The sequence below is a fragment of the Brassica napus genome, chromosome A1 (assembly GCF_020379485.1).
Source record: "Brassica napus cultivar Da-Ae chromosome A1, Da-Ae, whole genome shotgun sequence".
NCBI classification, from domain to species: domain Eukaryota; kingdom Viridiplantae; phylum Streptophyta; class Magnoliopsida; order Brassicales; family Brassicaceae; genus Brassica; species Brassica napus.
This window is the reverse complement of record NC_063434.1, coordinates 28994772-29021881: the sequence shown is the minus strand read 5'-3', so window position 1 is coordinate 29021881 and position 27110 is coordinate 28994772. Positions and strand designations below refer to the sequence as shown.

Genomic DNA, 27110 nt, shown 5'->3' with positions numbered 1-27110 from the left:
TCCTCAGATCTGAGATTCAGCTCCTCCTTTCCCTGCCGTCGCTCCATCCATCCTCCTTCGCCGGCGACCCGCTTCACCTCATGCCAGAGCATAGACCTCAACTCACGAGCTCTCCCCTTTTAGATCCGGAAAGGCTTGAGTCAAATTCCTCTCTTCTTGATGCTCTGTTCAAGGTTCCCGAGACCACTACTCCAGATCCGGATTATCACTGTCGTCTAAGCCCGAGCTCCATCCCGACAGGGCCTTCTCTCGACGGCCCTCCTTGTCTCTCCGGCGAGTCATGTGCTTCACTTCCGGTCTGTCTCGCCGGTAGACCGGATGACCATGGTGAGCTTAATGTTTCAACGTATGACGCACGCTGCTTCTCCGTCGACAAAACTCCTTTCGACTCCGGTAAAAACCAATATGGATCTGTTGACTACGGGTCTCCTCCGACGCAAGCCACCACCACCACTCCCCACATAGTCGTGATGCTCTTTACTCTCCGGTTGGAGATGGTTTCTACTATCTCCGATGAATCTTTTGCGTCCGGTCCGCGACTGTTACCTGGTCCCATCAAGCCCTTTGTTCGCCTCCAACCTCGATGTCGCACCTCCTTCAACACCGCCGAGACTCTACAGGGCTCCAACCATCTTTTGGACTTTGGTTTGTTCGCAGAATCTTCCGTTGAGAAGTTTTCGTTCAAAGTGACGACCCCTCCAAAGATTGGTTTCAGATTTGATATGTTTCTAGTCAACTGCCGCAGCGTCTCAGTTATCTATTGTGTAAGAGTGTGGATTCGCCTGATTTTCTCGCTACTATGTCACTGCTGCGTTTCCATCACATTACGCCGTCTCAAGCATCGACGGTTCTTCACAGAGGTGACTTCTCACCCCTTTCCTCACTTCCGATACTATTGTGCAAGAGTGTGGATGCGCCAGATCTTCACGCTACTATGTCTCCGCTGCGCCTCTATCACAATACGCCGTCTCAAGCATCGACGGTTCTTCACAGATTCGGTTCTACAATCCCCTTCCTTTTCCCTCATCGCAAGAGCTACCGTGCAAGAGTGTGGTTTCGCTAGTTCTGATTGCTACTATAACATCGCTGCGTCTCCATTACATTATACCGTCTCAAGCATCGACGGTTCTTCACAGTGCGACCCTTTCCTCGGAGCTGCAATCGTCTACGGAGGTTCTCAGACTTCTTGTTATCAAAACCCGTTGGTTGGGTTCTTCAACGTCGATTTCGACTTTTTTGCGTTCTTTCGAATGCAGGCTTTAGGATTACAAGTGAAGCTTCTCTATGGGTCTCTTCTCTCCTTAGCCACATCTATCCTTCGCTATGTTTTAATTGTTTCCGTTTATCTGTTTACCGTCGAGGATCACTCCGGTTGTAATCGACTTAGCCCATGGGGCGTTTAGTTTAATATAAGCATTTGGTGTTCAAAAAAAAAAAGATTTTAGAATAAGTGACATTTGAATAAAAGTTTGAAATATTATATTTTTTATTCAGGAAGAGAAGCCATGGAACGTCAACATGAAACAACCAAGGACTTTTTCATTTTCATAGACAGAAGTTTGATCAATGGAAGAATGGAATGAGACAGGTTTAGAAGTCGTTGGTGCCTTGGTGGCTCATAGGAATGATATAGTTTTGGTAAAATAATCCACTGGTTGGTGGCTCATAGGAATGATATAGTTTTGGTAAAATAATTTAGTAATCGGTAAATATAGGGTATAGTGTTACCGACTTTAATGTTAATAGCAAAAGGAGTATTCATGGGTTCAATATATGGTATCCATATTATTGAGCCAAAATTGGTAACAATACAATATAATATAAGGTAAGACCAACAAAAATTAAGTTTCTAGTGAATAGGTCCAACAACTTTGTATAAATAGATTTTTTAAGACTCCTTCCCTTTTAATAGTATTGATTTTATAAACAATTTTCCTGAACTCATAAAAGCCTTTATCTCCAAACCAAACCCGAATGAATTCAAACCGGACTTGGATTCATTTCAATAGAAAGCTCACCTCAAGTCCAAACCATAACCCATACATTTGTGATAGACATTTTTCTTTTCTTCAGAATGATGAGACATTATAGATTTTCGTCATCCATGCGAACCAGAATTGAGCCAGCTCTGAAGTAGAGCATCCATATGAGCTTTTAATTGTACATGTTTCACTCCAAGACACAATATTTCGAATGCCCAAACCTCCCTCAGATTTTGGAAAACAGATATCCACCCACCCTACCCGTGCGCCAGTATGAATCCAAATTGTTCCGTGCCACAAAAAAGGAAACTATCATGCAAAAATTACATGAAAGAGCTTCTAAAAGAAGAGAAAAAGTTCACCTTCCATCATGTAATAAACTAGGTTTATTGTCATTCTTTCATATAGCAACAATTCAACTACATAGAACAAGGTTCTGACAGAACCAGCAAATGTTTTGATGAGAAACTGTTGGAATCAATATTTCTAAAAATCTGTTAATTATTGGATTAGACTTGAGTGTCTACTCAAGTTTTACTTTGTGAACAAGAATATCTGGTTAATAATCCATACGTTCTCACGTCTCCATGCTTTACGACTATTATGCTCTGCTCCTATACGTTTTCATTTTGGGCATGCTTTCAGGAGGACTGGAAAAGGATATTAGCTTAAGTGTGGAACATCTTAGGGATGGACTGACCTGCATTGTCTAGGTCAAGGTTTACTGATCCAGAGTTTGAAAGGTCAAACAAATGTATTAGTCATACCACATGCCTCTCACGTGCTTTTAATAATCATCCTTTAGTAAAACCTTCTAGCTAAATCCAAGTGTTTGCCACACTTGTGTCTGTCTCCAACGCCTTCTGTCTACAATCTTCAAGCTTTTCCTATAACTTCAAGTTGAATCACCATCTCACACTCGTATTAATGCTAAAACTCTACTCCAAAAGATATACATTACTTTTATTTCCTAAATGTTTATGTTCTTATTTTTGCTGTCTCAAACCTCAATAGAGGAAAACATCACTATCTTCTCTTACTTTTCTTTTCTCTATATATATACCATAACAATTAAGGCTGTCCTACTGAAAATAAACTAAGAATCTGAACATCTCTTTAAAACAAATCTTTTTTTTGCATGTGTTGGTTTTGAAAGGCTTTATTTACATTATTTGTTGGGTAATGCCTTGTTCAAACAATCTTATTCTATTTACAACATTTTCACTATCTAAATATTATTTATAAATGAGTTTTTTTCTGTTGTCCTAATATCTTTTGAACTAGTATCCCCCTCTGAGCATGTCTTCGTATCTAGAATCAAAATACATAGCTTGAATCAGCCACCACAGAAGATAATAAACTAGTAAAAGATAAACAGAGAAAGAAATTGCTTATTCACCTAATTTCAAAGGATTGTCAACGGGAATCAAATGAGTTTAAAAGATAAAGATGTTGTCATCAGCACCTGTGTTCTGTGTTTTAGAAAGAATGTTCATCAAAATAAGAGACCAACAAGCTGATGATTACAAATGATGTTAGAAACTTACATTATATTATTAAGGATATTTCAAATATGCACACGACCAAGGAACTCAGATAGCCTGAAAACACACAGACCAAACATGGTATGAAGTTAAAATCATATTTGGTGAGATAAGATGAAGCAAAAAAGAAACGTTACCTGATACTGTCTGCTATTAAAGTTTCTCCTTCTTGTGAACCAAGATTCCGAACAACAACTTCATCCAAGTGACCATCAGAATATGCATGCTATATACCAAAACCCAAAAAAAAAAACATTTTGCCTATAAATCATTTCTGTAACGCTACTAAAGAATGTTACAATCATTTATTACCTTATAGAAACAACTTCCTCCAAATGGGCAGTTTCCATTACCAAAGTTGAAGTGCTTGCAGTTAATTGACCTTCAAGATTATAACATAACACAATGTCAATATCAAATGGGACAAAATGTGAAGACAACAAAGTTATCTATACCTGAGTTTTGCCTTGTATATGTCAATGATCTCCTTCTTCTCATCAGGAGTAGAGTACCAGACAACACTAGGGACAACGAAGTAAGACAGCTTGCGACATATAGGACACGCTCTCAACGTGCTGTTCACATCCATCCCCGAGACAGGAGCACTGCTACGCCAGTTACGAATGCACTGTATACAAAAAGGGTGATGACACTCTGTCAACAGCCCAAACTTCCTTTCCCCTGGAGTGGCTTTGGACAAAACACGGTCCAAGCACACGCTGCACTCGATCTCTTGGCTTTTCTTCAAAGCCTCGATGTGCTTCTGCTTCTTCTGACATTCTTTGGTGTGCTCTTCTCGCTCTTCTGGTCTGAAAGGGTGGAGACACTTTTTGCCGCAGGTGCTGCAGATGTCTCCGTGCATGTGGGGGCATTGGCTGCCACGTGGGCAGTCGCCGGCTGCTGCGAAGGAGCAGATTGGGTATTCTCTTGGGTGGATGTAACAAACGTCGTTGTTGTTGTTGTTGTTGTTGTCATCTCCTTTTTGTGGTGGTGGAACATTGGAAGGAGATAAAGATTGTGGTTGAGAGGTGGTTCTGACGTGTTCGTTTCTACATCTACTTCCGTATAAGCATATTCCTTTTTGGTAGAATGTGCAAACCTGATACCAACATTAAAGAATCATGAACCATACAAGAATCAGCGAGAAAGAGAGATTCTTTGAGTTGAGATTACACATTACATTAGAGTCATGGGAGTATTCACAATGTTCTCCTTTTAAGCATGAGCCATGGATAAAGAACTTGCAGAGTATCCTGTTAACAAACAAAGAAAAGATCATTGAATCATCATCAAGAAACCAAGAAGCTCCAATGATCAATCAAAAGAGTCAAACTTTGTTCTCCAGAAACCAAGAAGCTCAAGTAATCAATCAAAAAGAGTCAAACTTTGTCATCAAGAAACCAAGAAGCTCCACTAATCAATCAAAAGAGTCAAACTTTATCCTCCAGAAACCGTAGCAGCTCAAGTAATCAATCAAAAGGTAACTTTGTTCTCCAGAAAGGAACCAAGAAGCTCAAGTTATCAATCAAAAGAGTCAATCTTTTTTCTCAACAGGGGATTGAAAGACTTAACATAGGTTGAAGAACAGAGCCCTTGAGAGATGAAGAAGTTTAGATTTACCTGTCGGACATGTGGGGATTGTGCGAGGAAGAAGGGATTCAAAGAAAAGGTGAGGGAAAGAGAAAGAGAAAGAATCACAATGAAAGGTGAAAGCTTTTTATATTTGGAGAATTTTCAGAGATTTTTTTCTACGGTTTTTCAATTTTTGAGGGAAGTTTTTATTTAGATCTCTTCATTTTCGTCTTTACTAAATTATCTTTTTTTCTATTGGTGAAAAAACACACAAAACAAAAATCTAAATTGCTTTCAGAAATAATAGATTCAAATATTCTTTTCATTTCCAAAAGTAAAATTTTAAAGATTTTTTTAGTTTCATAAAAATGAATTTTCTATATTTTAATATGTTTCGTATACTTATAAGAAATATTAATTAGATGTCAAATTTTTAAATTGAATGATAATAATTATTAAAAAGCTTTATGATAAAAATAAATAATAAATAATTATAAATATTTATTGTATTCTAGATAATAGTGTTGAACAACTATATGTATGTATACAAACACAACACAGGAGACAAGACCAGCTCTCTCTCTTGCCTTTTACTCCACATATATTACAAACATTCTCTCTCACACACTGTTACAAACACACACACACACACATGCACACACCAAATCCTTGCAACCAAGTTCACAAACTTGTGCTACTTAATACTGAGCATATCTCAGTTTTTCACACAAACTCACACCTCACCAGAAGCTTAACAGATTTGTACTTCTCCCCTTTGCGGCTATGCAAAGGAAACGATCTTATCCCTTCCTGCAGCTCCCAAACAGGTAAACATGTCTGTCCTCCAAAATCATCCTTCTCCGACATGTCATACTCATGCACTTCTAGTCTCAGTAGAGCCAGCTCTGGGACCGTCAGTGGGAACTCAAACACTTCATCCCAAGATGGCACCCAGTTATCCTCCAGCGTCTTTGTCTTCTTCATCACTGTATCCGCTGGAACTCCAGCTATCCCCACCTGAAAGTAAAAAAATCTAAGAGACCAAGAAGAGTTTTCTACTGCTAAGGGGAATGAATTTTACCCTTGTGTAGAAGTCAGGAGGTGAGTACTGATCGAAATGTGTGTGGCGGAAATCGAAGTACCAGCCTTCTCCCATGTATATGGTTACCTAATGATGAGACAAATGAATGAGTTCACTGAAAAGACCAAACAGAGACTTAGATATCTCTCACCCTTAGTGTTGTTTTTACAGGTAGAGTGACTTTTGGGTCAAAGATGTCACTATCTGAGCCACCTTTTAAGAGAATATCTGGTTTCTTGATGTATCCACATCCGCCATTAGCTCTAAACATTCCTTGCATTAGCCACAGTGATCTTCCATATCCCTACACATGGGAAAATGATTCATAAATAGACTTAGCTGAAGAATAAGGTTGATGTCAATAATGAAACATAGCAAAAAGAGGGAACCTGCATGTTGAAAGCCACCATTTGAGCACCGTGGCTCCACCCAACCAACGGGTTGTAGTTTGATGAAGTCACTCTAGTTCCTTTTGGGTAAATCCTCAGCAGATTCTGCTGCGTAAACCTGAATCACACACACCATGATTCATACATTGGAAAATGATAAACCAAAGTTATATATAGGACCATGATCTATAGTATTACCTCACAATCTGTTTAGCATATTTTTCTGCTGCCTTTTCTAGTTGTTCCTCGCTCAAGCTAAGGCGTCTTACCTTATCAGGATCTACCTTCAAGCACGCAGTAATACCACCTTTTGGTTTCCCAGCATGGATTGCAATCAAATGTTTATATTGCGGTGGTGCATTCTTCTTGAACTTCTCTACATCATCATCTTCATCATTATCCTCCTCATCATCTAAGTCATCCTGCAACAAGATAGAAAATCAACACCTTTTGTGTATGGACACCAACATGACTAAATGAAGATTGACTTGTCTCTACACAAACCTTGTCACCACTTTTGTTCCTCTCAATAAAACTTGGAACTTCTCTCCCCCAAACTTCTTCATCACCCAAGGCTTTACCTTTCTGCACCACATCCTCATCCTTTCCTTCCTTGTATTCTTTTGGTGGCTTTGTTGAGATGATGATCCGTCTTTTTAATGAGTTTGGTGATGGGAACTCCTTCAAAGATTCTCCCACAGGAGGAGTAAACAAGATCTCTCCAAATATCTCGGTAACCATCTAGAAATACAACAAGAACAACACATCAGAAGAGAAAAAAATCTCAAAAGAACTGCAATAAACGAGGCTCTACCTCAGCAACTTTGGACTGAAGTTCTGGAGTGAGATGATCCTCAAGAGTGACAACAACAGGGTAGTCAGATACTTCGAATGCATGTGTTTTGATAGCTCTTAGACACTTGATTAACTCCACAGGTGAAGTGAGAGTCCTGTTAAGAGTAGTTCAGCATTCAAGTAAAAAACCACAAGCACTTGTTCAATCAAAAGTTAGTAATTTTATACCTTCCGTGAAGAACATCAATATCGTTTTTGTTGGAGTTAGGCCATATATCCAACTCAATCACCCTGACACCTTTCTTCAATGCATCTATTATAGGCACCTCACTGCAGTCACTGCTCAGCTGGTTACCGGTTAAATATGAATTGTGACCGGTGAATATGAAATAATGTGATATAGGAGCATCCATGTCTTGATGCACCTGAACACCATGCAATTAATTCATTAGAATCAATTGAAAAAATGAAATAATTTAGCCACAATAACATGTATGAACCTGGACTTGTCAATTAATTAAATACATGTCCACTTGCCTAAAAATTACATAGCTCCTGCTACTCTCTGTAAATTATTTTTCTTCTTCATTTCATTATAGCTAGCTCTAGTCATATAAAAAAAAGGAATTAACTTGCTTCAAACATTAATATTCATAAAGCCACAATAATTAAATACATGTGCACTTGCTTAAAAATTACATAGTTCCTTTTACTTTCTGTAATTATTTCTTCTTTTCACAATAGCTAGCTCTAGCATATAAAAGAAGTTAACTTGCTTCAAACACATGAATCCAGACTATGTAAAAATAACATTAATATTCATTAAGCCACAATAGCATACATGAAAGTAAATAATTAAATCCTAGTGTCATGGATGTTGAATCAGTCTTTACAAAACAGTAAGCAACACTTGCCTAATAAAAGCACACACCAAAAAAAAAAAGACAGAACACAAGAGAGAGAATCCTACCTCATGAAGAGCAAGCGGAGGGTTACTGTCACCAAAAAGATACTTGAAGAAAGCATCGAGGTGGAGACCGTTCCTATGAAGAAGCGAAGACGCGGCGTTGATGATTGACTGCGCATCCTCTTTAGTGGCTTTATCTTGCTTCTGAACATCGATCAGAAACCTCTGGAGATGATCCACGGTCATGACGCCATTCTCCGAGTACTTCTCGAAAAGGGTCTTGACATCACGCGGCGCCTCCGATGCGGTGTACCGGAACCTCCGGTTAAAGCAGAAACACACTCTGTACGTTTGCTTAGACATGAGGGGGAAGAGGAAAAGATTGATCCTTTGGAGACGAAGACGATGAAAGCAAGTCAAAATAATCTTGTTCAGTTGTGATATTTAATGAAATGTACTCTCCATGTAATTAAATTTCTCGAACAGATCTTCAATCTTCTCGTGTCGGAATGTCTTATGTCGGCATGGCTACAGAAGGATTTGGGCTTTATTGGGCCTATGAATCATTACAGCTCATAAAATTGAGTTTTTTTTTTGGGTTTTGTTACATGTAATCTTTATTGGGCCTATGAATAAGTTAGGCCCATTACACGAGTTCTAGGGTTTTGTTGCATTTAAAGGAGTAAGCTGAGCGAGACGAACAGAATCTCCGCCGCTACTTCTCATTTTCTGAAATCTAAAACACTATCAGAGGAAGGAAAGGGTTACAACTTTTGTCGAAACCAGCATGAGAGCTAAGGTTAGTAATGTTTTTTTTTTATGTTAATTGTGGGAAATAGAAGCAGGTGGTAGTATGTTTAACGTGAATCTCTGTTTGGGTTTGAATCAGTGGAAGAAGAAGCGTATGAGGAGGTTGAAGAGGAAGAGACGAAAGATGAGACAGCGATCTAAGTAGTTTCGAGGAACCTGCTTTGTCTTTCTCCCTTTTGAAACCAAACATTTGTGAGAGTTTTTGTTGGTTTTGCTATCTGAATTTGAATGTTTTTTGTTGGAACAACTGGATGCTATGTTTTCTATCAGGATTATGTTATTATTACATGAAAGGATCCACGTGGGTTCTCGATTTAATACTTTATTTTCTACATTCTGCTTATAACTGTGGTTCAGTGATGATCTAATAGATAGTGTCTGCGTAGGATTGGTTTATATCCTTGTGAGTTGCTAGATCGTTAGGCGTTGAACATTTGATATTATGAACATGAACATGGATCTGTTAGAATATTGTCATGTGGGTTTAAATTATAGGAACGGAAGGAATGGTTATTATGGATACTGAATGAAATAATTTGTGTAGGTTGATTACATTTTTCATTTTCTTGAGGAATTGTAATTTCATAATGTTCAGATGGCTATTTCCTCGTTAGATAGTGTTTAACCATTCTATACACGCTTTCTATATCTCTTATCATTCTGCTTGTGTTTATGGCAAATGTCAAAACTAAGTTTTATATAGCGGAACTATGTTAGTGATTATGATACACAATGGATTTGTGAAATTTGTTAGAGAAATGATCATTTACATTGGTCTACAGCCGGTGTGGATTATCGAACAACTTTAAGTTAGGAATCGATGAATGTTGTAAAGAACATAATTTGCATTTGCAACCGTACACTATTACGGATGTAAACAAATGTAAGAACCTAGCGATTCGTCCTAATATTAAATGCTTATCAAAGCCAAAGTCTTAAAACAGTTACATACATTAGTCGAAAATGGCTATAAAATCAAAAATCAAGTGGGTAAGAAAAGCTGAGAGGTAAACAACGTACGAACCATGAATAACAATGAGATTTTATTCTCTTCGCAAAACAAATGGCTTCCAACAAAAAAAAAAATGACTTGTCTAATCCAAAAACTAATTACAACAGAAGTACAGTTGTTATCTACACCTCTATTAAACTCAATGTCTTATGGGTTCCAATAACGTGATGGATAACTTTACAATTAGTAGCCACCCATTGGTGGCATTCCATGTGGTGGTGGCGTACCATACCCACCACTTCCCATTCCTGGTATCGGTGGTGCGGGTAAAGCAAGTGGTTGTGAGCATGAGCGACTGAGTGATACTTTGTCCCCACTCATTCGAATCGCATAAACAAGCCATCCTCACCTCACAGATTAACATCTAAATCATAGAAATTATTAAATTAACGTTTTACGTCTAATTTATTTCATTAAATTTCTATTTTCTACGCATCTCATGGAAGATAACTGAAAGGGCTTCGTTGTGGGTTTCGTGTAGGCCCAATTTAACTGAGTTTTATATACTCGTGTATCATTATTATACCCATTGGGCTTTTAATACAATGGTCATGAAACTGATGCTTTTATTACAAAAGCGTAGAAGCAACGAAATGTTTTTAATTATGTGTTCTTAAGACAACATAGGAAAGTAATAACAAACTAATAGAAGAAAAAAATCTCTCAAGAACAGAGATGATGATTTGAGATTTAAAAAAGCCTCAATTTTTTTTTACAGATTAGATCTCAGAATCAGATTTGTTCTTCTCAAATTCGCCATGAAATCGATGCACAGAGCTCCACTGATCTCTTCCTCATCATCATCTTCCTCCTCTTCGAGCAACTCTTTCGTCTCTAGGCTTCTCCTTCTATTGACTCTACTCCCAGTCTCCCTCGCCTGCCTCGCCTTCATCCTCCAATGGCGAGGCGGCGGCCTCGCCGATCCCGCCTCCGCTTCCGTCATCTCCTCGACCTCAGTCCCTGGCGGTAACTCCGATCTCAACCACGAGGTGTTTCCTGGGATGGAGACTGTTTCCTCCGTCTCCCCAAAAGCTCACCAATCCTCATCAGACTGTTCAAATCTAGCTCGAAGCTCGTCCCCTTCTTTTCCTTACTACGGTGATTGGAAGTTCGGTGTTGATTCTAACTTAAAGCCTAAGGTATGTATAATCGGTTAAAGTCATATGCTTTCAAGTGTTTCGAGAATGGGTTCTTGTCTCTTGTAATTAAATAGATTGTTTGATTGAATCGGATCTGTCTTTTGGGTTTTGTAAAGTTCTTACCTTTATGATTCGTGCATTGTTTAAAGCCTAAGGTAATAAATCGTTAAAGTCATCTGCTTTCAAGTGTTTCGAGAATGGGTTCTTGTCTGTTGTAATTAAATAGATTGTTGATTTGAATCGGATCTGTCTTTGGGTTTTGTAAAGTTCTTACCTTTATGATTCGGGCATTGTTTAGAGCCTAAGGTATATAATCGTTAAAGTCTTCTGCTTTCAAGTGTTTTAAGAATGGGTTCTTGTCTTGTTGTGATCTAAGAGATTGTTGATTTGAAGCGATCTGTCTTTTGGGTTTTGTAAAGTTCTTACCTTTATGATTTGGGCATTTACAGATATGTATCACGACTAGCACATCAGCAGGATTAGATCAGATTCTGCCGTGGATGTTCTACCATAAGGTTCTTGGCGTCTCCACGTTTTTTCTCTTCGTTGAAGGGAAAGCTGCTACGCCCAGTATCTCTAAAGTCCTCGAGTCTATTCCTGTGAGTTTAACTTATCTCTGGTAGCTCTTTAGTCATGTAGGTATCAGTTGTATACGAATCAAATTATTTAGCTGTATGCCCCTAGCTCTTTAGTCCTGTACGTATCAATTGTGTATGAGTCAAATTATTTAGCTGTATGCCTCTAGCTCTTTAGTTCTATAGGTATCAATTGTGTGTTGAGGTAAATGATTCTCCGTAAACGTAGTGCGTTGTCTCTTCCAGGGGGTTAAGGTAATATACCGGACGAAAGAGCTGGAGGAGAAGCAGGCAAAGAGGTTAGTAAACTATACCATTGCATATCTGCCACATGTATTTTAGCTCTGGAAGGCATTGCGTACATTTTTTTGTCTTTCTCTGTTTCGGAACTTGTAGTAATGTTGTATCTTCTACTACTAACCAGTTTTTGTTTTGCTTTATCAGCCGGATTTGGAATGAGACGTGGCTATCTTCTTTCTTTTACAAGCCCTGCAATTACGAGTTATTTGTCAAACAATCTCTCAACATGGAAATGGCTATTGTCATGGCAAGGGTAAGCATTTTTTTTTGGTTGACTTTTGTTCAATGTCTCATGTTCTAATCCCCTTTTGTTTTGTTCTTATTAAATATCAGGATGCGGGTATGGATTGGATCCTTCACCTAGACACAGATGAGCTGATATACCCAGCAGGTGCTCGTGAGTACTCATTAAGACGGTTGCTTCTTGATGTCCCTCCAAATGTGGATATGGTTATATTTCCAAATTATGTGAGTCAAAACATTTCTTGCTTACTTTGGTGAGTGTTAGAGTTTCTTATTTGAATAAGTGTTTTGGGTTTTGCTGTTTAGGAAAGCAGCGTAGAAAGAGATGACATCAAGGATCCTTTCACAGAGGTATAACTCAGCTTGTTTTTCTTTTTTTTTTCACCTAAGGAAGTTAACTAAATTGAAGAGCTGTTTGGTGCAAGCAGGTGTCAATGTTTAAAAAGAACTATGACCATCTTCCAAAGGATACATATTTTGGAATGTACAAAGAAGCAACAAGAAATAATCCAAACTACTTCTTGACTTATGGTAACGGCAAATCAGTTGCTCGGGTTCAAGACCACCTCAGACCAAATGGAGCTCACAGATGGCATAATTACATGAAAACTCCCAAGTATGTTGATCATAATACTCAAGCATAAGTAGATTCTATTAGCTGAGGAACGTGATAATAAGACTTTTGTAAATATGAATCTGTTTATTCTTGGCAGTGAGATCAAACTGGAGGAGGCAGCTGTCTTACACTACACATATGCCAAGTTCTCTGACTTAACATCCAGGCGTGACCGATGTGGCTGCAAGCCTACAAAAGAAGACGTGAAAAGATGCTTTATGTTGGATTTTGATAGATCTGTAAGCATCTCTTCTCTTGGATTCCTCAGAGTCATTTCTTTATATGTGGTTCAATCCCACTTACTATTTTATGATGAACATTTTAGGCATTTATAATTGCGTCAACAGCAACTGAAGATGAAATGATAAGCTGGTAAGAGTCTTAGCCGCTTAATTGCATTCTTGCTTAAGCACTTGTGTGATTGAGATGTTTCTTGATACAAGAGTAACATATCCTGTTTAGGTACCGTGAACATGTTGTGTGGGGTGACAAAGAGGTGAAGATGAAACTCCTTAGGAAGGGTATACTGACTCGCATTTATTCACCAATGGTAAGAAACTACTCATCAACTCATTACAAAAATTTCAAAAAAAAGGTTTATTTACTTTCGGTCTCAAAATGCAGGTGGTTATACAAGCATTGAAGGAGTCTGGTGTTTTCAGCTCGGTTGTCTCATCAGCTTCATCAAATCTTTCAAAGAAACAGTTCTTAGCATCAATGCACAAAGGCAACTCTTCGAAAACTACAGAAGCCGAGTCCCTTGCTTTGAAGGACAAGGAGTCTCAGGGCATCTCTGCAAGGCACCTTCTAGGAACTGAATCAGCGGTTCCTCCTTTATCACCTCCGGGGATGGAACACGCTAGATTTGTCACAGAGGATTAACAGATTTTTAGCATGCCTTTGCTTCCTCCTCCTTACTGAGTGATATTAATTCTCGATGCAATGCTAGTGCTTGTGTAGCTTTAGGAGGATAAGTGAAGAAAAAAAGCGGCTTTGTATGATTTTTTGGATATACTTTCCCCCAAATTTGGAGTTGATTATAATGTGGATAATATATATTTGTTTTATATTCAACTTTTGAGTTTTAGCATTCTTGAAAAGATAATAGTGTGTCCTTGAGATTCAAGTGTTTCTGTTGTAGCAAAGACAGACTCATCATCACAAGCTTCATTGAACTCTCAAGTATCTTCACAATCTTTCCCCTATTCTTATCTAACCACCAGCAAACACACACAGTAAAGATAGATATCTATCCACACTGACAAGTTTTCAGGTGAGCCATTTTTCGAGATTATTCATAATACGTTCACACAGCAAGAGTGTAGTTGTAAACCAAATGTAATGCAGCTTAACAACATGCATCACAAACAAAAAGAGACAAGTTATCAACCAAATGTCATCAAGGTCTCAATCTTGAAAACAGAATCAAAACGGGAATAACAGAATTAGATTCTTCGGCTTCTTCTTCGTCTCTTCTGGAGTATCCGTTAGCCCCTACATCACATCAACATATCACTCAGAGTTACATCGATAACAAAAGAAAATCTCTTCCCTACAACAGCTTTATATGAGAAAATAAGAACAGCAAAGTCATCAATTAACCAATCTCAGACACACAAAACTCAAGAGGCAAAGAGATAAGCAGACAAAACTCAGCATAACATTCATTTCCCCCCTAAAGGACTTGACTTTTCCACACAGACAAGCAACCAAACCAGTTCCCTGAAGCTTTAAACAGACAAAGAGCTAAGCAATAGCGCATAATGACTTAAACAGTAGCTATCTCCACCAAAAGTCTATATCTTTACGCGCTTTAAAGCATCTTCATTTTCGAGAGCCTATAAAACCAGACACACTAACCGCTTCTTAAACAACACAGACCTGAGGAGGATCATGAGGAAGGAGATGTGGCTTTCTCGACGACTTTCTTGTCGCGTCTCTCCATAGCAACATCCCATTCATCATGCCCGATGTGCTTCGGCTGCTCAAAACCCAAATTCGAAATCATTTATTGATTGAATTAATCAAATTTGTATACTTTTGGATCCAGACGGATCAAATCGTGAAAGCCTATGAGAGATCTAATGAAGGGGAAAAGGCATACACGGCCATGGTAAGCTTTGTGGATGTAGTACTGAGAATTGCCCATGATGCAGAGCATCCCTCCGATGATTCCCAGAGGCAGAGCCGCTTCTAGCCACACCAACGACATCTTCTTCTTCTTCCTCTTCTCTGTATCAAAGATCCAAACTTCACCAAATGATTTGAGAGTTTGAAAATGCTGATTCAATTAACAAAACAAATGGGCTTTGTTTGGGCTTTTTAGAGCCCAATAGACCGACTATGACCTGTCATCTTCAAAAACATTGAAAATAGGGTGTAATTTTAAATCGAACCGAACCGACCAGAAAGTTCGGTTTTCGGTTAGGTAACAAAAAATTCGATTTTCGATTCTATTTGGTTCTCGGTTAGTTCGTTTTTGTAAAAAGATTCAAACAGTACAATCTTAACTGATATTCCGAACTGCCAAACTAACCAATAACTAAAATTAACTGAGCTTTTTCAAAATTTTAAACCAAAAATTTACCCGAATTAATCGCAGAACCGAAAATTTTGGTAAATTTATTTTGACACCAAAAAACTAAAAAACCAACCGAATCGAACTTTTAACCAGGATTTCGAATTCCGAACTAACTGAACCCTAGAAGGCTAAAGCTAACTGAAAGTGTAATTCTTTTGTCGAAAACAAATGTATCTCATTTGACCGGGAGCTTGTGGTCAAGTGGTAAGAAGAAGGGCTTAAGATGTCATCACATTTCAGGTTTGATCTACTTGCCATGTGAAACTAAGTCACATTTTCATAATCAACCTACACGAATATGGGCTAGGACATTTCGATCCATTTGAATATTCGGGAAATGGTCTATCCGTGGACTGCATCACCCACTTGGAAATTAGTTATGTGTTTATAGTAGATCGGGTTTAACTCTTTTATGTTCAAAAAAACAAAAACAAATGTATCTCATAAAAGAAAAATCAACAGCGGTGGTGGTGGTGGGATCAGCTCAAATCAACATGGTTTTGTATGTAGGTGAAGTAGTTGAGCCTTATGACACGTGGGGGAGCTGCTTTTAGTACTCGCACGTGGGAAATGAGCCGATTGAGTTTTTATTACAACAACAAGAAGTAGGGTTTTGTTAGAATGTAGGTGAGGTTCCCAAAACACTGTGTCCGCCGTGCTTTCAATCATTGAACAAAGCCATTTTCTATTAGATTATCTCAACATCCTCCCTTGAGAGAAGATGGCTGCTATCGCGCGCCTTCATCTGTCAGCGAAATCGAATCCGAATCTACCTCCGCCGCGAGCGATCAACCTCTCGCGCGATCCAAGAATCGCCGTCTCGTTTCCACGAAGCGGATCAGTATGTTCACTCCACACCAACTTCTCCTCTCCAAACCTCCCAATCCCATGCGCCGGAGGCGGCGGTGGCGGTGGTGGTAACTTCGGTAATCCACCCTCAGGTGGTGGTGGAGGAGGAGGCGACGGAGGAGAAGAAGGATCATCGTCTTCCTCATGGGGACCAATAGGGATGTTCATCGAAGGATGGAGATCACGAGTCTCAGCAGACCCTCAGTTCCCTTTCAAGGTCCTCATGGAAGAGCTCGTCGGAGTCACCGCCTGTGTCCTCGGCGACATGGCGTCGCGTCCCAACTTCGGACTAAACGAGCTAGACTTCGTCTTCTCAACCCTCGTCGTGGGTTCGATTCTCAACTTCATGCTCATGTACCTCTTAGCTCCCACTTCAGCCACCGCAGGCGTCTCCCAGAGGTTGCCCGGAATCTTCAAGAACTGCCCTTCGGGACATATGTTCGAACAGGGTGGGTTCACGGTCATGAACCGTTTTGGTACCCTTGTGTATAAAGGAATGGTCTTTGCGACTGTTGGGTTAGCTGCGGGTCTTGTCGGAACGGCTATCTCTAATGGGTTGATTATGTTGAGGAAGAAGATGGATCCGGGGTTCGAGACGCCGAACAAGCCGCCGCCGACGGTGCTGAACTCGCTGACTTGGGCGACGCATATGGGGGTGAGTGCTAATGTGAGGTACCAGACGTTGAATGGAGTTGAGTTCTTGCTTGCGAGGGCGATGCCGCCTGTGGTGTTTAAGACGAGTGTGTTTGTGTTGAGGTGTGTGAACAATGTTGTGGGAGGGATGTCGTTTGTTTTGTTGGCGAGGATGACTGGATCGCAGTCTGTGGAGGGGAAGAGTGAGGTTGGGGTTGAGGAGGAGAAGACGGAGATTCATGTGAAGGTGAAGGATGTTTGAATCTTTGTGAGCGAGCGCTTCCTCTTTGTTTTCACTTGTTCATAGGGACAAAAGAGAGGCTTCCCTTCTTCTTCTTCAGTGATCTTTCCTTTTCTTACAATCTTTAAGACTTTAGAGTTATGTTGTGTTTATGAATGAATAAATAAGACTAGTCCCTCTTTAGGTTCATCCTAATATTTGGATTTTCATTGTTTGTTGTTTTTCTTTATCAGCATTACCAAGAAAATAAATTCAATAAAAGGTTTTTCATGATCCAATGGTTTTAATTACACACATTAAATGGTTCATCCTGCGAGTGCTAAAACTAATGAGCTTATTCACAAGAGGTGGCTCTTGCTTTCAAGAATCAAGTCATCTAACAGCTTCTGCTGCAGAATTGCAGCAAGTCGTGTGCAAGCAAACCAGTCTAGTGAAAGTCAGACACACAACCGCACACGCTACTCCCAGCACCATCCCGACACTGCCTTTCTTTTTCTCTAACTTCACCGCTCTCTTTATCACCTGCCAGAAGCTGGGCAGTAATCCACCGCACGCGCACCATCATCACGTGGTCCAGTCCACTGTAATCAATCCCAAAAAACCAATCAACGCTGCTGCTGCTGCTGCAAGATTTATGAAGACTAATCCCTCTTTAGGTTCATCCTAATATTTGGATTTCATTGTTTGTTGTTTTTCTTTATCAGCATTACCAAGAAAATAAATTCAATAAAAGTTCTTTAACTATTTGGACCTAATCTTCCATATTATATTTATTATATTCAAACATTTATATTAACGATGTACCTTAATATGTTAGCTAACAACTTAATTATTCAACTAAATATTTAAATCTCTTTTACAAAAATATCATTTACAAGTTTTTAAAAGAATGTAATCTGATAAATTACTATACAGTTTAAAAAATATGATATACAATTTTTTAAAATAGAAATAAATTTGTCACCATTAGTAAATAATATTATATATTAATTTAATTTTAAATTATATACAAAAGTAAAATTCAGAATATATATATAATACTATTAAATTAAATAATAAACATCTCGGTTTCATACATTAACCCAAATAAACATTTTATTATTATTATTATCTGGAAGTAAATTAAACACATAATCTATATATTAGGAAATAAATTAAACACATAATCTTATATATTTTAATTGTGTACATGTTCAAGTTTGATTCAAACTTATTCGAGTTTTGGAATTTTGGAGTTAGAGATTTAAATCTTATTCTTATATTTGTATCCATTAAATTATGTAGCAAATATAAAAATCCAAATATATCGTAAATCCTCAAAATTGGAAAATAAAATAATATACAATATATAAATTTGAATATTATAAAATTATACTTAAGATCAACAGGAAAACCGATTCGATTTTGATATTTGGATAGATAATAAGTAGATATTTTAGATATTAAAGTTTAGGATCCATTCGAGTATTTAATATATTTGGGTTTAGGTTCGGTATTAAGTTATTTGGATTTGAATATTATGCCCAATCCTATTGTTTATGATAATTTCTTTACAAAAAACAAAATTTGTACAATGCAGTACATGTTAGATGATGTATTACTCTGTTTCGGTTTTAGTTCTTAAAAATAAACTATAAAAAATGTGAAACACACGTTTTAATTATGTAGACAAAACAATCAGGTTCTAAATTGTCTGATTCCATGTGGAGCTTGACCATGTTTCTAAATTGTGGACATAATTTGTTTTTCTAATCTGTGATAATCAATTAACTTCTCAATTTTGTGGCTTCATGTCATCATTATTGGTTATACTGTAGAATCTCAGAAGAGTTTAATGTCAAAGAAGAAGAACTTAACAAGGTGAAGGAAATTTACCATTATGATACTTTGGAATCAGCAATTCAGAGGTTGAAAAGTGATGATAAGATGAACATCTACGTCCAAAACCAGGCAAGACATTTAAAAGTGAACATATGGTGATCATTATAGATTTTAAAATAATATGTGGGATAAAAGTGGCGATCTGCAAACTGAGTAAGGGTAAAGAAGTTGTGAATGATGGATACATCGTTGTGAGTCTTGAAATCATGGTATCTATAGACGAATCCAGTCATTGGATTGCACCTCTTGCTTCCCCTTACCAAAATCAAAACATATATATCACTAGTCTCTATACAATGCTGCCAAAATGTGTGGTCTTTAGTTTTATAAGGCAATGTCTTTCAAAAGGATTTGAAACATATGCTTCTGAGTTATCTATTTACCGGATTCCCGATGCTAGGAGAAAAAACAAATAATTTAGTAATATTCAGATATTTCTAGTTAAACAACGATTTTACATTATATTCTTTTAGTGTTTCTAGGTGGTATTAGATCTCATCGTTTGTATGGTGGGTTAAAATCTTTCGTGGTTGTAATCTCGTTTACCTTGTTGGTTAATGAAAGTTGTTGTTGATCAAAACAAATATTACATACAAAAATATAGTACCAAATATGACTGTCATCGATTGGAGTGTCATCTAAAAGACATGGCATCTAAATCCATCTTTTAAATGTTGAAAGTTGATAAAAATTAGGAAAATTTGTGTTTATCAATATCACTTTTCATCTTTACCATCAATGGACATTTTCAAAAATACATTCTTTACTAAGTGGCATAAAAACTCTTATACACTCGTTCTCTAGATATATAATTAATTGTTATTAAAAAAATAAAAAATTAATAAATATGTTTTCGAATTATATTTTTCAAATTCTATTTATAATTTTTTTTTGTTGGAATACTTATTCGAAATTTTCGTTTAAATTTTTTCCAAAATTTCTTTTTTGAAAATTAAAAATTATGTTTGAAACTATTTTTAATTTTTTTATATATATTTTTAAGTATTTATTCATATATTTATTATAATGCTACATTTCATATTCTAAAAACCCTAAAAGTTTACTAGTTGATAGCTTTCCAACAAAGAAAAACAGTTAGTTGACAAATAAAATGTTGCTCATAATATCTATAGATTCAATGGTTTACTTGCACAAAAACGTAAATGTTAATGGTTCATTCTGCCAAATAAAACTAATGAGTTCGTTTATTCACAAAGAAAAGATATATCTTACAACATAAAAAGAAAAGAAAAAAGAGAGTTCACAAGAGGTGGCTCTTGCTTTCAAGAATCATTCACCTAACAGCCTCAGGTGCAGAGTTGCAATAAGGCGTATGCAAGCACACCAGTCTAGTAAAAGTCAGACACACAACCGCACACGCTACTCCCAGCACCATCCCCACACTCCCCTTCTTTCTCTCTAACTTCACCGCTCTCTTCACCACCTGCCAGAAGCTAGGCAGTAATCCACCGCACGCCACCATCATCACATGATCAAGCCCACTGTAATCTATCCCGGCTAGTATAGACCCTATGGCTGACACAGGTCCCACAAACCCAATCAAAGCAGCCGCCGCAAGAGCTGCGTGCCAGCTATCTGTAGCACCGAAAACGCAGCTTGCAACCGCTGTCCCTCTTGGCAGCCCGTGTAAGGAAACTGGGAGCACCATGTGTCTGCCTAGCCCATACGCCTTTGGAGCAGCAACTCCAAGAGCGAGCCCCTCGGCTAATGCGTGGAAACCAACCGCTCCACACGCTAATAATGATTGAAGTGTTATCATACTCGTTGGAAAATTAGTTACTGGAGAGATTAAACTGCCAGCTCGAGACTTCTTCCGAGAAGTAATGTTCAGGATGGTTGAGCTAGTGACATGGCTCAGCCCGGCTCCAAACGCGAGTAGAGTAACCAGAGGGATGAGTCCCACTTTTGCGGAGAGCAGTAGTTGAAGAGGACGCCAGAGACCGAGTACAAAGGCAATGCCTGAGGCTACTCCCATGAGGAGAGCGTGCTGGAGACGGAAGGTGAGTGCCGACGCAACAAGAAATAAGCCTCCAAGCAATGGGCCGAGACCAAACAGGAGTGAAACGAAGAAGCCAGAAGCATCCTCTGAGCTGCATAGTAAAGAAAATGAAGCCTTAGTTAAATTAAATAACCAATCAAATGCAATGGCTAATACATTAAAGTTAAACTCCATTGTTTTTACTTGTAATCATGCGTGAAACTCTCGAAAAGAGTGCTAAAAGCTTCCATGGATGCTACTGATATTGTGGCTGCAGATGCTACTTGCGACGGAGACGATTCCTGTTGCGGTTACAAAGAAGAGATATTAAGCATTTGCATCAACGTTTCACACAAGAGCACATGTAATTACCTTGAATGCATCAGGAAGCACTTCAGCAATAACCATCCAAACCATACACCCAGCGGCAAATCCAGTACAAAAGGGTAAGAACTTGCTAAACGCATCAGCACATAAAAAAGCTGGCACAGCAACGAGAGGCTGGTAACAAAATAAAAACAAAAAAAATCAATAATCTGTTATACAGACAAGGTAATCAGATTTAAAGAACATTGTTTGTATATAACCTGAGGCAAAGATGTGATTATACTCCAGAGCATTGCGTTTTGTGGAGAGACACCCCTTGACGTCAGCACCATGCTAACAGCCAACCCTTCTGGAATATTATGAACGGCTATTGCCAAAGTGATCAGAAGCCCTTGACTAAAACCCTTTGAGCCAGCGAACGATACGCCAACCCCTGATCCCTCCCCGAAAGAATGAAGTGTCATGATACCTATTACGAGAACAACTTTGGCTGCATCTGCTCCTTTGATATCCAGCATGCTAACCTCACCATATTGTTCAAGGAACTGCCAAAGGTAAAGTAAGTTTTCAATTATGAGATTTTATGCAACTTGGCAGGCAACTAATGTAAAAGGAAAACTAGAAAAGATATGAATTTGTCTCAACGTTATAATTAGGCCTGTGGTTATTAACCGAACCAAACCAAAAAGTTTGATTTTTGGTTCAGTGGTTAGAAGGTTCGGTTCAATTCGGCAACTAAAAAAAATTCGGTTCGATACTCGGTTAGTTCAATTTTCTTTTAAAAAACTACCAAACATCTTAACCAAAAACCCAAACCAAACAAACTTAACCAATTTTTTTTTGAATTTTATTCAATTTAAACAGAAAATTTAACTGAAAACTAAAAATTTTGGTAGAAATTTTGAAACCGAACTAACCAAAAACCGAACAAAATTTCTTATCGGTTCACTTCAGCGAGAATCTCGACCGACCTAAACTAACCAAATTCCGAACTATCAGAAGAAACCGAACCCGCAGGCCTAGTCATAATATTCTACAACTCTGAGGTCAATAGAAGATGAAACTACATGAATGTAGGTTTCTGTCAACTGTCAACACATGAGATACTATCGTATCACGCAAATCAGTACGGTTGGACAACCAAAGAATCAATTTTTGAAGTTACCTGCTTGCAGAGCCAAATGAACAACCCACCGGCTAGAATACCAGTAACAACCCAGTTTCCAGAACCATGCTCTTGCCCCTCCTTCACAAGATCAAAGCTAGCGGCCAACATCACACCAGCCGCCATGCCATTGCATATTCCAGCCCATTGAGGATCGAGCTCGACAAAGAAAAACGGCACTGCGCCTAACCCAGTGGCAGCAGCCATTGCCAAGGTGAACAATACAACTGTTGAGACTGAAACTTTGCTGTGGCTGCTGCCTCTCTTCTGATCAGCCATTCCAATGTCATGTAAGGCTTTCTCAACACCGCTTCCGTCTATAACGTTTCTTCCAGTGTTTCCATCAGGAGAAGCTCTTGCTTTGTGCGAGATCTCCTCCTGAGTGTCTCCGTTAGTGTTTCCAATGAAAACAGCGATGAATAAGAATAGAAGCAGCAGAAGCTTTTTGCAGCCTGAATGCATCATTTGATTTGACGCAAGTTTTTTAAATTTAAATGAAATCGAATAAACTCCAAAGGCGTTGTGGAATCAAAACTGCATCAAGAGGAGATGACTGTTTCCTGTTTAACACATCACGAGAAAAAGTTTCAATTCACTGAAAAAAAATTCAATGAGCATGATGCCTTGTCTGATAGAGATTACAAAAAAAAAACAGAACTCAAACTCATCGATTTTAACAGACAGAACCGTAACATGATTATGTTCCATGTGCACCAGATTGATCAAAATATGGTATTTTGGTGAAAATCATAGAACAAATAAAAACGAATTAAAACAATTTTTTTAGAGTAAAATAAATAAATAATATCATCATTAAGAAACGCAGAACAACAAAGCAACGATCTTTATCACACATAGTTCGTAACAGAATCGTTCTCATTATCCATTAAATGGAAAAATGCGATTTTTAATTGCAAAATTGGCAAACCCAATTGCAGAATTTGGCGATTCGATCCACCATCATCCCAATCAATACATTCTACAACAAACCCAGATCAATGACAGTACAGAAACGGGATCGTGGAGCTTACCAGCACAGGAGGAAATCGAAGCTCGGAGAATGTTGGATTCGTTGGGGATGAGCACAGCCAATGAAGGAGGATTTGGCGATGTGTAGTCAAGGGGATGATTGAGAAAACGTTTGACAAAAGGAAGAAGAAGGAACCGAACCCTAACGCTTAGGAGTCAATCAAGTCAAATTATAACAGACAAAAGTCCTCTGATTTATACACTTTTCAATAAAATCTTATTTTATTATTAAATAATTGTAAATAAGGTCCCTCACGTTTGTTAATCTTCGGAAATGGTCGGTTTGTTATGTAAAAGGGATGAAATTAACCTGCAGTTTGTTAGGAAAGTCGTTATAAGCTCGGCGATTAAACTTCTAGTAACTCAAAAATATCCGAATCTTAAATATATTTATCAACTAACTTACAACAAACCGTTTCCCAATATTACAAGATGGTTTTTGAAAATCGATTTCCAGTTCCAAAGATTTTTTTTTTGTCTATATCATCACAAAAAAAATCGTAACTACTACTTTTTTTTGTGTGCACAAAATCGTAACTACTACAAAATATAGCAAATATATCTTGTATATATACAGATAATTTGTTAAAATGACGAAATGTGACAATGTCGACGCTAAAGCTGAATATGATGTAAATATGTAACGATGTCGCATTACTGTCGATATTATTATAGTGCATGTGTATTATCATTGGATCATATTCTAATAATCAACAATGGATATATTGTTATATATAAGCGCTGATCCGTCTTAAACAGAAGAAGAAAGCAAATTAAGAGTCTATGCAATAAACTTTCACATGAAGCATGCTGCATGCAACCACGTTGCACAAAACGATTGACTTTTATTGTAAAATTGATGGTTCGAGTGATCTATATTCAGAGGAATGAACTTGGATTTATCATTCCAAAACTCATTGAAATATCTGGTAAACGAAAAATAATTAATGATGGGTGCATAAACAGTGATCTATATTCAGAGGAATGAATTTGGATTTATCATTCCAAAACTCATTGAAATATCTGGTAAACGAAAAATAATTAATGATGGGTGCACCAAAAAGAGTTTTTACAATTATCTAACTATTATGTAACTTTGTCTTAGAAAAAAATGAAAATACAAAAGTTTCAAAAAAAAAAAATGAAAATACAAGAAAACAGTGTGTGCATGTGCACTCAGACCTCCCTTACTAGCTTCGCCACTGATTACAAACTCATTGAAATATTCGGTGAGAGGGAGAGGTAGATGAAGGTGATAGATTCCCTATGAAATTGATGAGGATGGTATAAGTAATCAACTTGCGACAGAACAACACCTTCACTTGAGATGATCAGAAGCTCTGATAGCCTGGTTTAGATTGGTTTATTTCTTTATTTATGTTAAATCATTATTTATTTTGCTTTCAACTTCTTCTTGGGGATAAACCTTTTAGTAGTTCTATTATGTGTTACTAATGTAAAATTGAAATTGTCCTTGAATTGTTGTAGTTCTTAGACTGTTTATTTATTTGTGTGTGGTTAATAAAATTTCCAGTATCCTTTTTTGGCATCACCAAGTCTTGATGGGCTTTAAGGTTATGGGCTCTAAAATTTGGGCCTATTTTATGGACATGAACAATCTGAGAAGAGATGGGGTTCTTTAGCTAGCTTTCTTCTTTAGAATATAAACTTGGACTTAGATGAAAGGTGCTTGTAAATTGTAATTCATCTATCCAAAGCAAATGTATTTGTGATTGCATAATTTAATTTTCAGTCTTATGATAAAAATTGATAATAATTTAATTTTTCACTAATTAATTTTATGGGCGGGCCTTGGAGCAAGCAAGTGAGGTAGTAATTAAAATATGTAACGCACGCGGAGCTGCTTGCCGAATCAGAAGGTTCGAGTGCCGTCTCGAACATTCTCTCTTGACTATAAAGAAAAAGGAAGTAGGGAGAGAGGTGCGAGGATTCTTATTCGTTCTCTCTCTTTTGCACGCCATTAACAAAAAAGAAAGAAAGAAAGCTCATCGGTTTCTCAGATCCACTTCTTCTTCGGTTAATCTCTACTCTTTTCTGATCGCTCGTTCACCTTTCCTCTGTGATCTCTTGCGTTATATAAAGTTGGTTGCTTTAAGGTTTTTGTCTTGTTCCCTTGTGCAGGTCTGAGCCATGGCTTCGAAGAGGATTTTGAAAGAGCTTAAGGATTTGCAGAAGGATCCTCCTTCTAACTGCAGCGCAGGTACTCTTCCCCACCTCTTCTAAAGTTCTAATCCGATTTTCACCAGACCAAAGACTGAGAATCTTTCTCTTTACTTTGACTGCTTTGAAAGTTAGCATGTGATAAAAATCATTACTTTGTGTTTGAATTGACTGATTGGTACCAAAGACTGCAGCTTTTTGCTTACCTTCTCTACTTTGAAGTAGTTAGCTTGTTAGGGCATGATAAAGATCAATACTTTGTGTCATTTATCTAAGTTATGGGTTTGAATTTTTCTGGCAAAGCTTTGATTTTTAGTCTCTTTGATTGACGCTGGTTTATTGCGTGTTTTATGGACCTTTTCGATTTGTCTCTTGATTACTTAGTTATAATCTTATAAGAGTATCCAGAGCTAAGCATGGTTTTGATTTTGTGTCTAGTGAAGAGATTTGAGTCGTATTTGTAACGTTTTTTTTTTAATTGATGTTAGGTCCTGTGGCTGAGGACATGTTCCATTGGCAAGCAACTATCATGGGACCTCCTGACAGTCCTTACGCTGGAGGAGTCTTTTTGGTCTCCATTCACTTTCCTCCGGATTACCCTTTCAAGCCACCAAAGGTTTGTCTTTTTTTGTTCTCAGTAACTCAATCATCTTTTAAGTTCACGGTCATCACGTTTGTTAGCGATCTTATGGATGTGTGTATCTGATTTGGCAGGTGTCTTTTAAGACTAGGGTGTACCATCCCAACATCAACAGCAACGGAAGCATTTGCCTTGATATCCTGAAAGAACAGTGGAGTCCTGCTCTTACCATATCCAAGGTTTTGACCTTTTGTATCTCTGTCAACCTTTTTAACCACAAAGAAGACTGTTTATGTTTGTTAATGCGGGTGATGATGCTCTGGATACAGGTTTTGCTGTCGATCTGCTCATTGCTGACAGACCCGAACCCAGATGATCCTCTTGTGCCAGAGATTGCGCATATGTACAAGACGGATAAGACCAAGTACGAGTCAACTGCTCGAAGCTGGACGCAGAAGTACGCCATGGGATGATGAAGACTCAAGTTGTGGTCGAAGACAAGCAAAAGCATAACGTTATTTCTCATCTAAATATATTGAACTGCATTTGTTTGGTTTAGTTAAACGCTATTATTATGTGATCATAATTGAGCAACTTATATGCTCTTACTCCTCTGTTCTGCTGATATCATTATTATTCACGTTACTTAAGGTTTTAATCATCGAATTACCTCTCCTCA

General features: G+C 37.9%; 7 protein-coding genes and 1 long non-coding RNA gene across 12 annotated transcripts; 4 read left to right on the top strand and 4 right to left on the bottom strand.

The window, feature by feature from the left end:
* Window positions 1–3079: 3079 nt before the first annotated feature.
* Window positions 3080–5350, bottom strand: LOC106427893 (E3 ubiquitin-protein ligase makorin). Its single transcript, XM_013868610.3, has 8 exons — window positions 5147–5350; window positions 4707–4779; window positions 3982–4625; window positions 3839–3908; window positions 3664–3752; window positions 3530–3583; window positions 3382–3454; window positions 3080–3293 (listed from the first exon to the last, which is right to left on the bottom strand). Exons 1-6 carry the CDS (start codon window positions 5155–5157, stop codon window positions 3550–3552), a joined length of 921 nt encoding a protein of 306 aa, XP_013724064.1. The 5' UTR covers window positions 5158–5350; the 3' UTR covers window positions 3080–3293; window positions 3382–3454; window positions 3530–3549.
* On the top strand, window positions 4671–5779 carry LOC125588679. The gene is made up of 2 exons (XR_007324817.1): window positions 4671–5006; window positions 5081–5779. It is a non-coding gene; the product is annotated as an uncharacterized LOC125588679 (long non-coding RNA).
* Window positions 5780–5821: 42 nt separating this feature from the next.
* Window positions 5822–8633, bottom strand: LOC106427964 (phosphoinositide phospholipase C 2). Its single transcript, NM_001315824.1, is given in 9 exon segments — window positions 5822–6115; window positions 6180–6266; window positions 6331–6483; window positions 6569–6686; window positions 6767–6990; window positions 7073–7309; window positions 7383–7518; window positions 7592–7788; window positions 8334–8633. Coding segments are annotated over 9 exon segments (1746 nt in total).
* A 2058-nt stretch (window positions 8634–10691) lies between these two features.
* LOC125588605 (glycosyltransferase-like KOBITO 1) lies at window positions 10692–14057 on the top strand. The gene is made up of 11 exons (XM_048760121.1): window positions 10692–11231; window positions 11681–11830; window positions 12053–12105; window positions 12251–12359; window positions 12440–12574; window positions 12656–12700; window positions 12778–12965; window positions 13063–13204; window positions 13291–13337; window positions 13428–13515; window positions 13590–14057. Exons 1-11 carry the CDS (start codon window positions 10851–10853, stop codon window positions 13845–13847), a joined length of 1596 nt encoding a protein of 531 aa, XP_048616078.1. The 5' UTR covers window positions 10692–10850; the 3' UTR covers window positions 13848–14057.
* A 174-nt stretch (window positions 14058–14231) lies between these two features.
* Window positions 14232–15266, bottom strand: LOC106427973 (NADH dehydrogenase [ubiquinone] 1 alpha subcomplex subunit 1). Of its 2 annotated transcripts, none has more exons than XM_048760301.1 (3): window positions 15070–15266; window positions 14826–14946; window positions 14232–14459 (listed from the first exon to the last, which is right to left on the bottom strand). In XM_048760301.1, exons 1-2 carry the CDS (start codon window positions 15175–15177, stop codon window positions 14857–14859), a joined length of 198 nt encoding a protein of 65 aa, XP_048616258.1. In that variant the 5' UTR covers window positions 15178–15266; the 3' UTR covers window positions 14232–14459; window positions 14826–14856. The 2 variants fall into 2 exon arrangements, with proteins under 2 accessions (XP_048616258.1, XP_013724152.2); XM_013868698.3 differs by having other exon boundaries at window positions 14847–14946.
* Window positions 15267–16116: 850 nt separating this feature from the next.
* Window positions 16117–17542, top strand: LOC125588594 (protein RETICULATA-RELATED 3, chloroplastic-like). The gene has a single exon (XM_048760097.1). The coding sequence runs from the start codon at window positions 16268–16270 to the stop codon at window positions 17288–17290; it is 1023 nt and encodes a 340-aa protein (XP_048616054.1). The 5' UTR covers window positions 16117–16267; the 3' UTR covers window positions 17291–17542.
* Window positions 17543–20337: 2795 nt separating this feature from the next.
* On the bottom strand, window positions 20338–23860 carry LOC106427875 (putative zinc transporter At3g08650). Its single transcript, XM_013868593.3, has 6 exons — window positions 23673–23860; window positions 22642–23201; window positions 21737–22021; window positions 21522–21650; window positions 21354–21451; window positions 20338–21261 (listed from the first exon to the last, which is right to left on the bottom strand). The coding sequence occupies exons 2-6, from the start codon at window positions 23104–23106 to the stop codon at window positions 20445–20447; spliced, it is 1794 nt and encodes a 597-aa protein (XP_013724047.2). The 5' UTR covers window positions 23107–23201; window positions 23673–23860; the 3' UTR covers window positions 20338–20444.
* A 1629-nt stretch (window positions 23861–25489) lies between these two features.
* On the top strand, window positions 25490–27110 carry LOC125588537 (ubiquitin-conjugating enzyme E2 11-like). 4 transcript variants are annotated; one of them, XM_048760005.1, is made up of 5 exons: window positions 25490–25707; window positions 25813–25891; window positions 26340–26467; window positions 26566–26670; window positions 26761–27110. In XM_048760005.1, exons 2-5 carry the CDS (start codon window positions 25822–25824, stop codon window positions 26902–26904), a joined length of 447 nt encoding a protein of 148 aa, XP_048615962.1. In that variant the 5' UTR covers window positions 25490–25707; window positions 25813–25821; the 3' UTR covers window positions 26905–27110. The 4 variants fall into 4 exon arrangements, with proteins under 4 accessions (XP_048615962.1, XP_048615933.1, XP_048615902.1 ...); XM_048760022.1 differs by having other exon boundaries at window positions 25604–25738; window positions 25811–25891; XM_048759976.1 differs by having other exon boundaries at window positions 25535–25707; window positions 26566–27110.

Excerpts from the sequence above, each read along its gene's own strand:
- LOC106427893 (XM_013868610.3), bottom strand. Across the intron at positions 3,909-3,981 it reads ATATACAAGGCAAAACTCAG|GTCAATTAACTGCAAGCACT; the intron begins GTATAGATAACT and ends ATAATCTTGAAG. Across the intron at positions 3,584-3,663 it reads TTAATAGCAGACAGTATCAG|GCTATCTGAGTTCCTTGGTC; the intron begins GTAACGTTTCTT and ends GTGTGTTTTCAG.
- LOC125588594 (XM_048760097.1), top strand. The coding sequence starts at position 16,268 with ATGGCTGCTATCGCGCGCCTTCATCTGTCAGCGAAATCGAATCCGAAT.
- LOC125588605 (XM_048760121.1), top strand. The coding sequence starts at position 10,851 with ATGAAATCGATGCACAGAGCTCCACTGATCTCTTCCTCATCATCATCT. Across the intron at positions 12,106-12,250 it reads GAGGAGAAGCAGGCAAAGAG|CCGGATTTGGAATGAGACGT; the intron begins GTTAGTAAACTA and ends TTGCTTTATCAG. Across the intron at positions 13,516-13,589 it reads CTCGCATTTATTCACCAATG|GTGGTTATACAAGCATTGAA; the intron begins GTAAGAAACTAC and ends CTCAAAATGCAG.
- LOC125588537 (XM_048759976.1), top strand. The coding sequence starts at position 25,822 with ATGGCTTCGAAGAGGATTTTGAAAGAGCTTAAGGATTTGCAGAAGGAT. Across the intron at positions 25,892-26,339 it reads TCCTTCTAACTGCAGCGCAG|GTCCTGTGGCTGAGGACATG; the intron begins GTACTCTTCCCC and ends AATTGATGTTAG. Across the intron at positions 26,468-26,565 it reads ACCCTTTCAAGCCACCAAAG|GTGTCTTTTAAGACTAGGGT; the intron begins GTTTGTCTTTTT and ends CTGATTTGGCAG.
- LOC106427875 (XM_013868593.3), bottom strand. The coding sequence starts at position 23,106 with ATGATGCATTCAGGCTGCAAAAAGCTTCTGCTGCTTCTATTCTTATTC. Across the intron at positions 21,651-21,736 it reads TAATCACATCTTTGCCTCAG|CCTCTCGTTGCTGTGCCAGC; the intron begins GTTATATACAAA and ends TTTTGTTACCAG. Across the intron at positions 21,452-21,521 it reads TGCTTCCTGATGCATTCAAG|GAATCGTCTCCGTCGCAAGT; the intron begins GTAATTACATGT and ends TAACCGCAACAG.
- LOC106427973 (XM_048760301.1), bottom strand. The coding sequence starts at position 15,177 with ATGTCGTTGGTGTGGCTAGAAGCGGCTCTGCCTCTGGGAATCATCGGA. Across the intron at positions 14,947-15,069 it reads ACAAAGCTTACCATGGCCGT|CCGAAGCACATCGGGCATGA; the intron begins GTATGCCTTTTC and ends GGTTTTGAGCAG.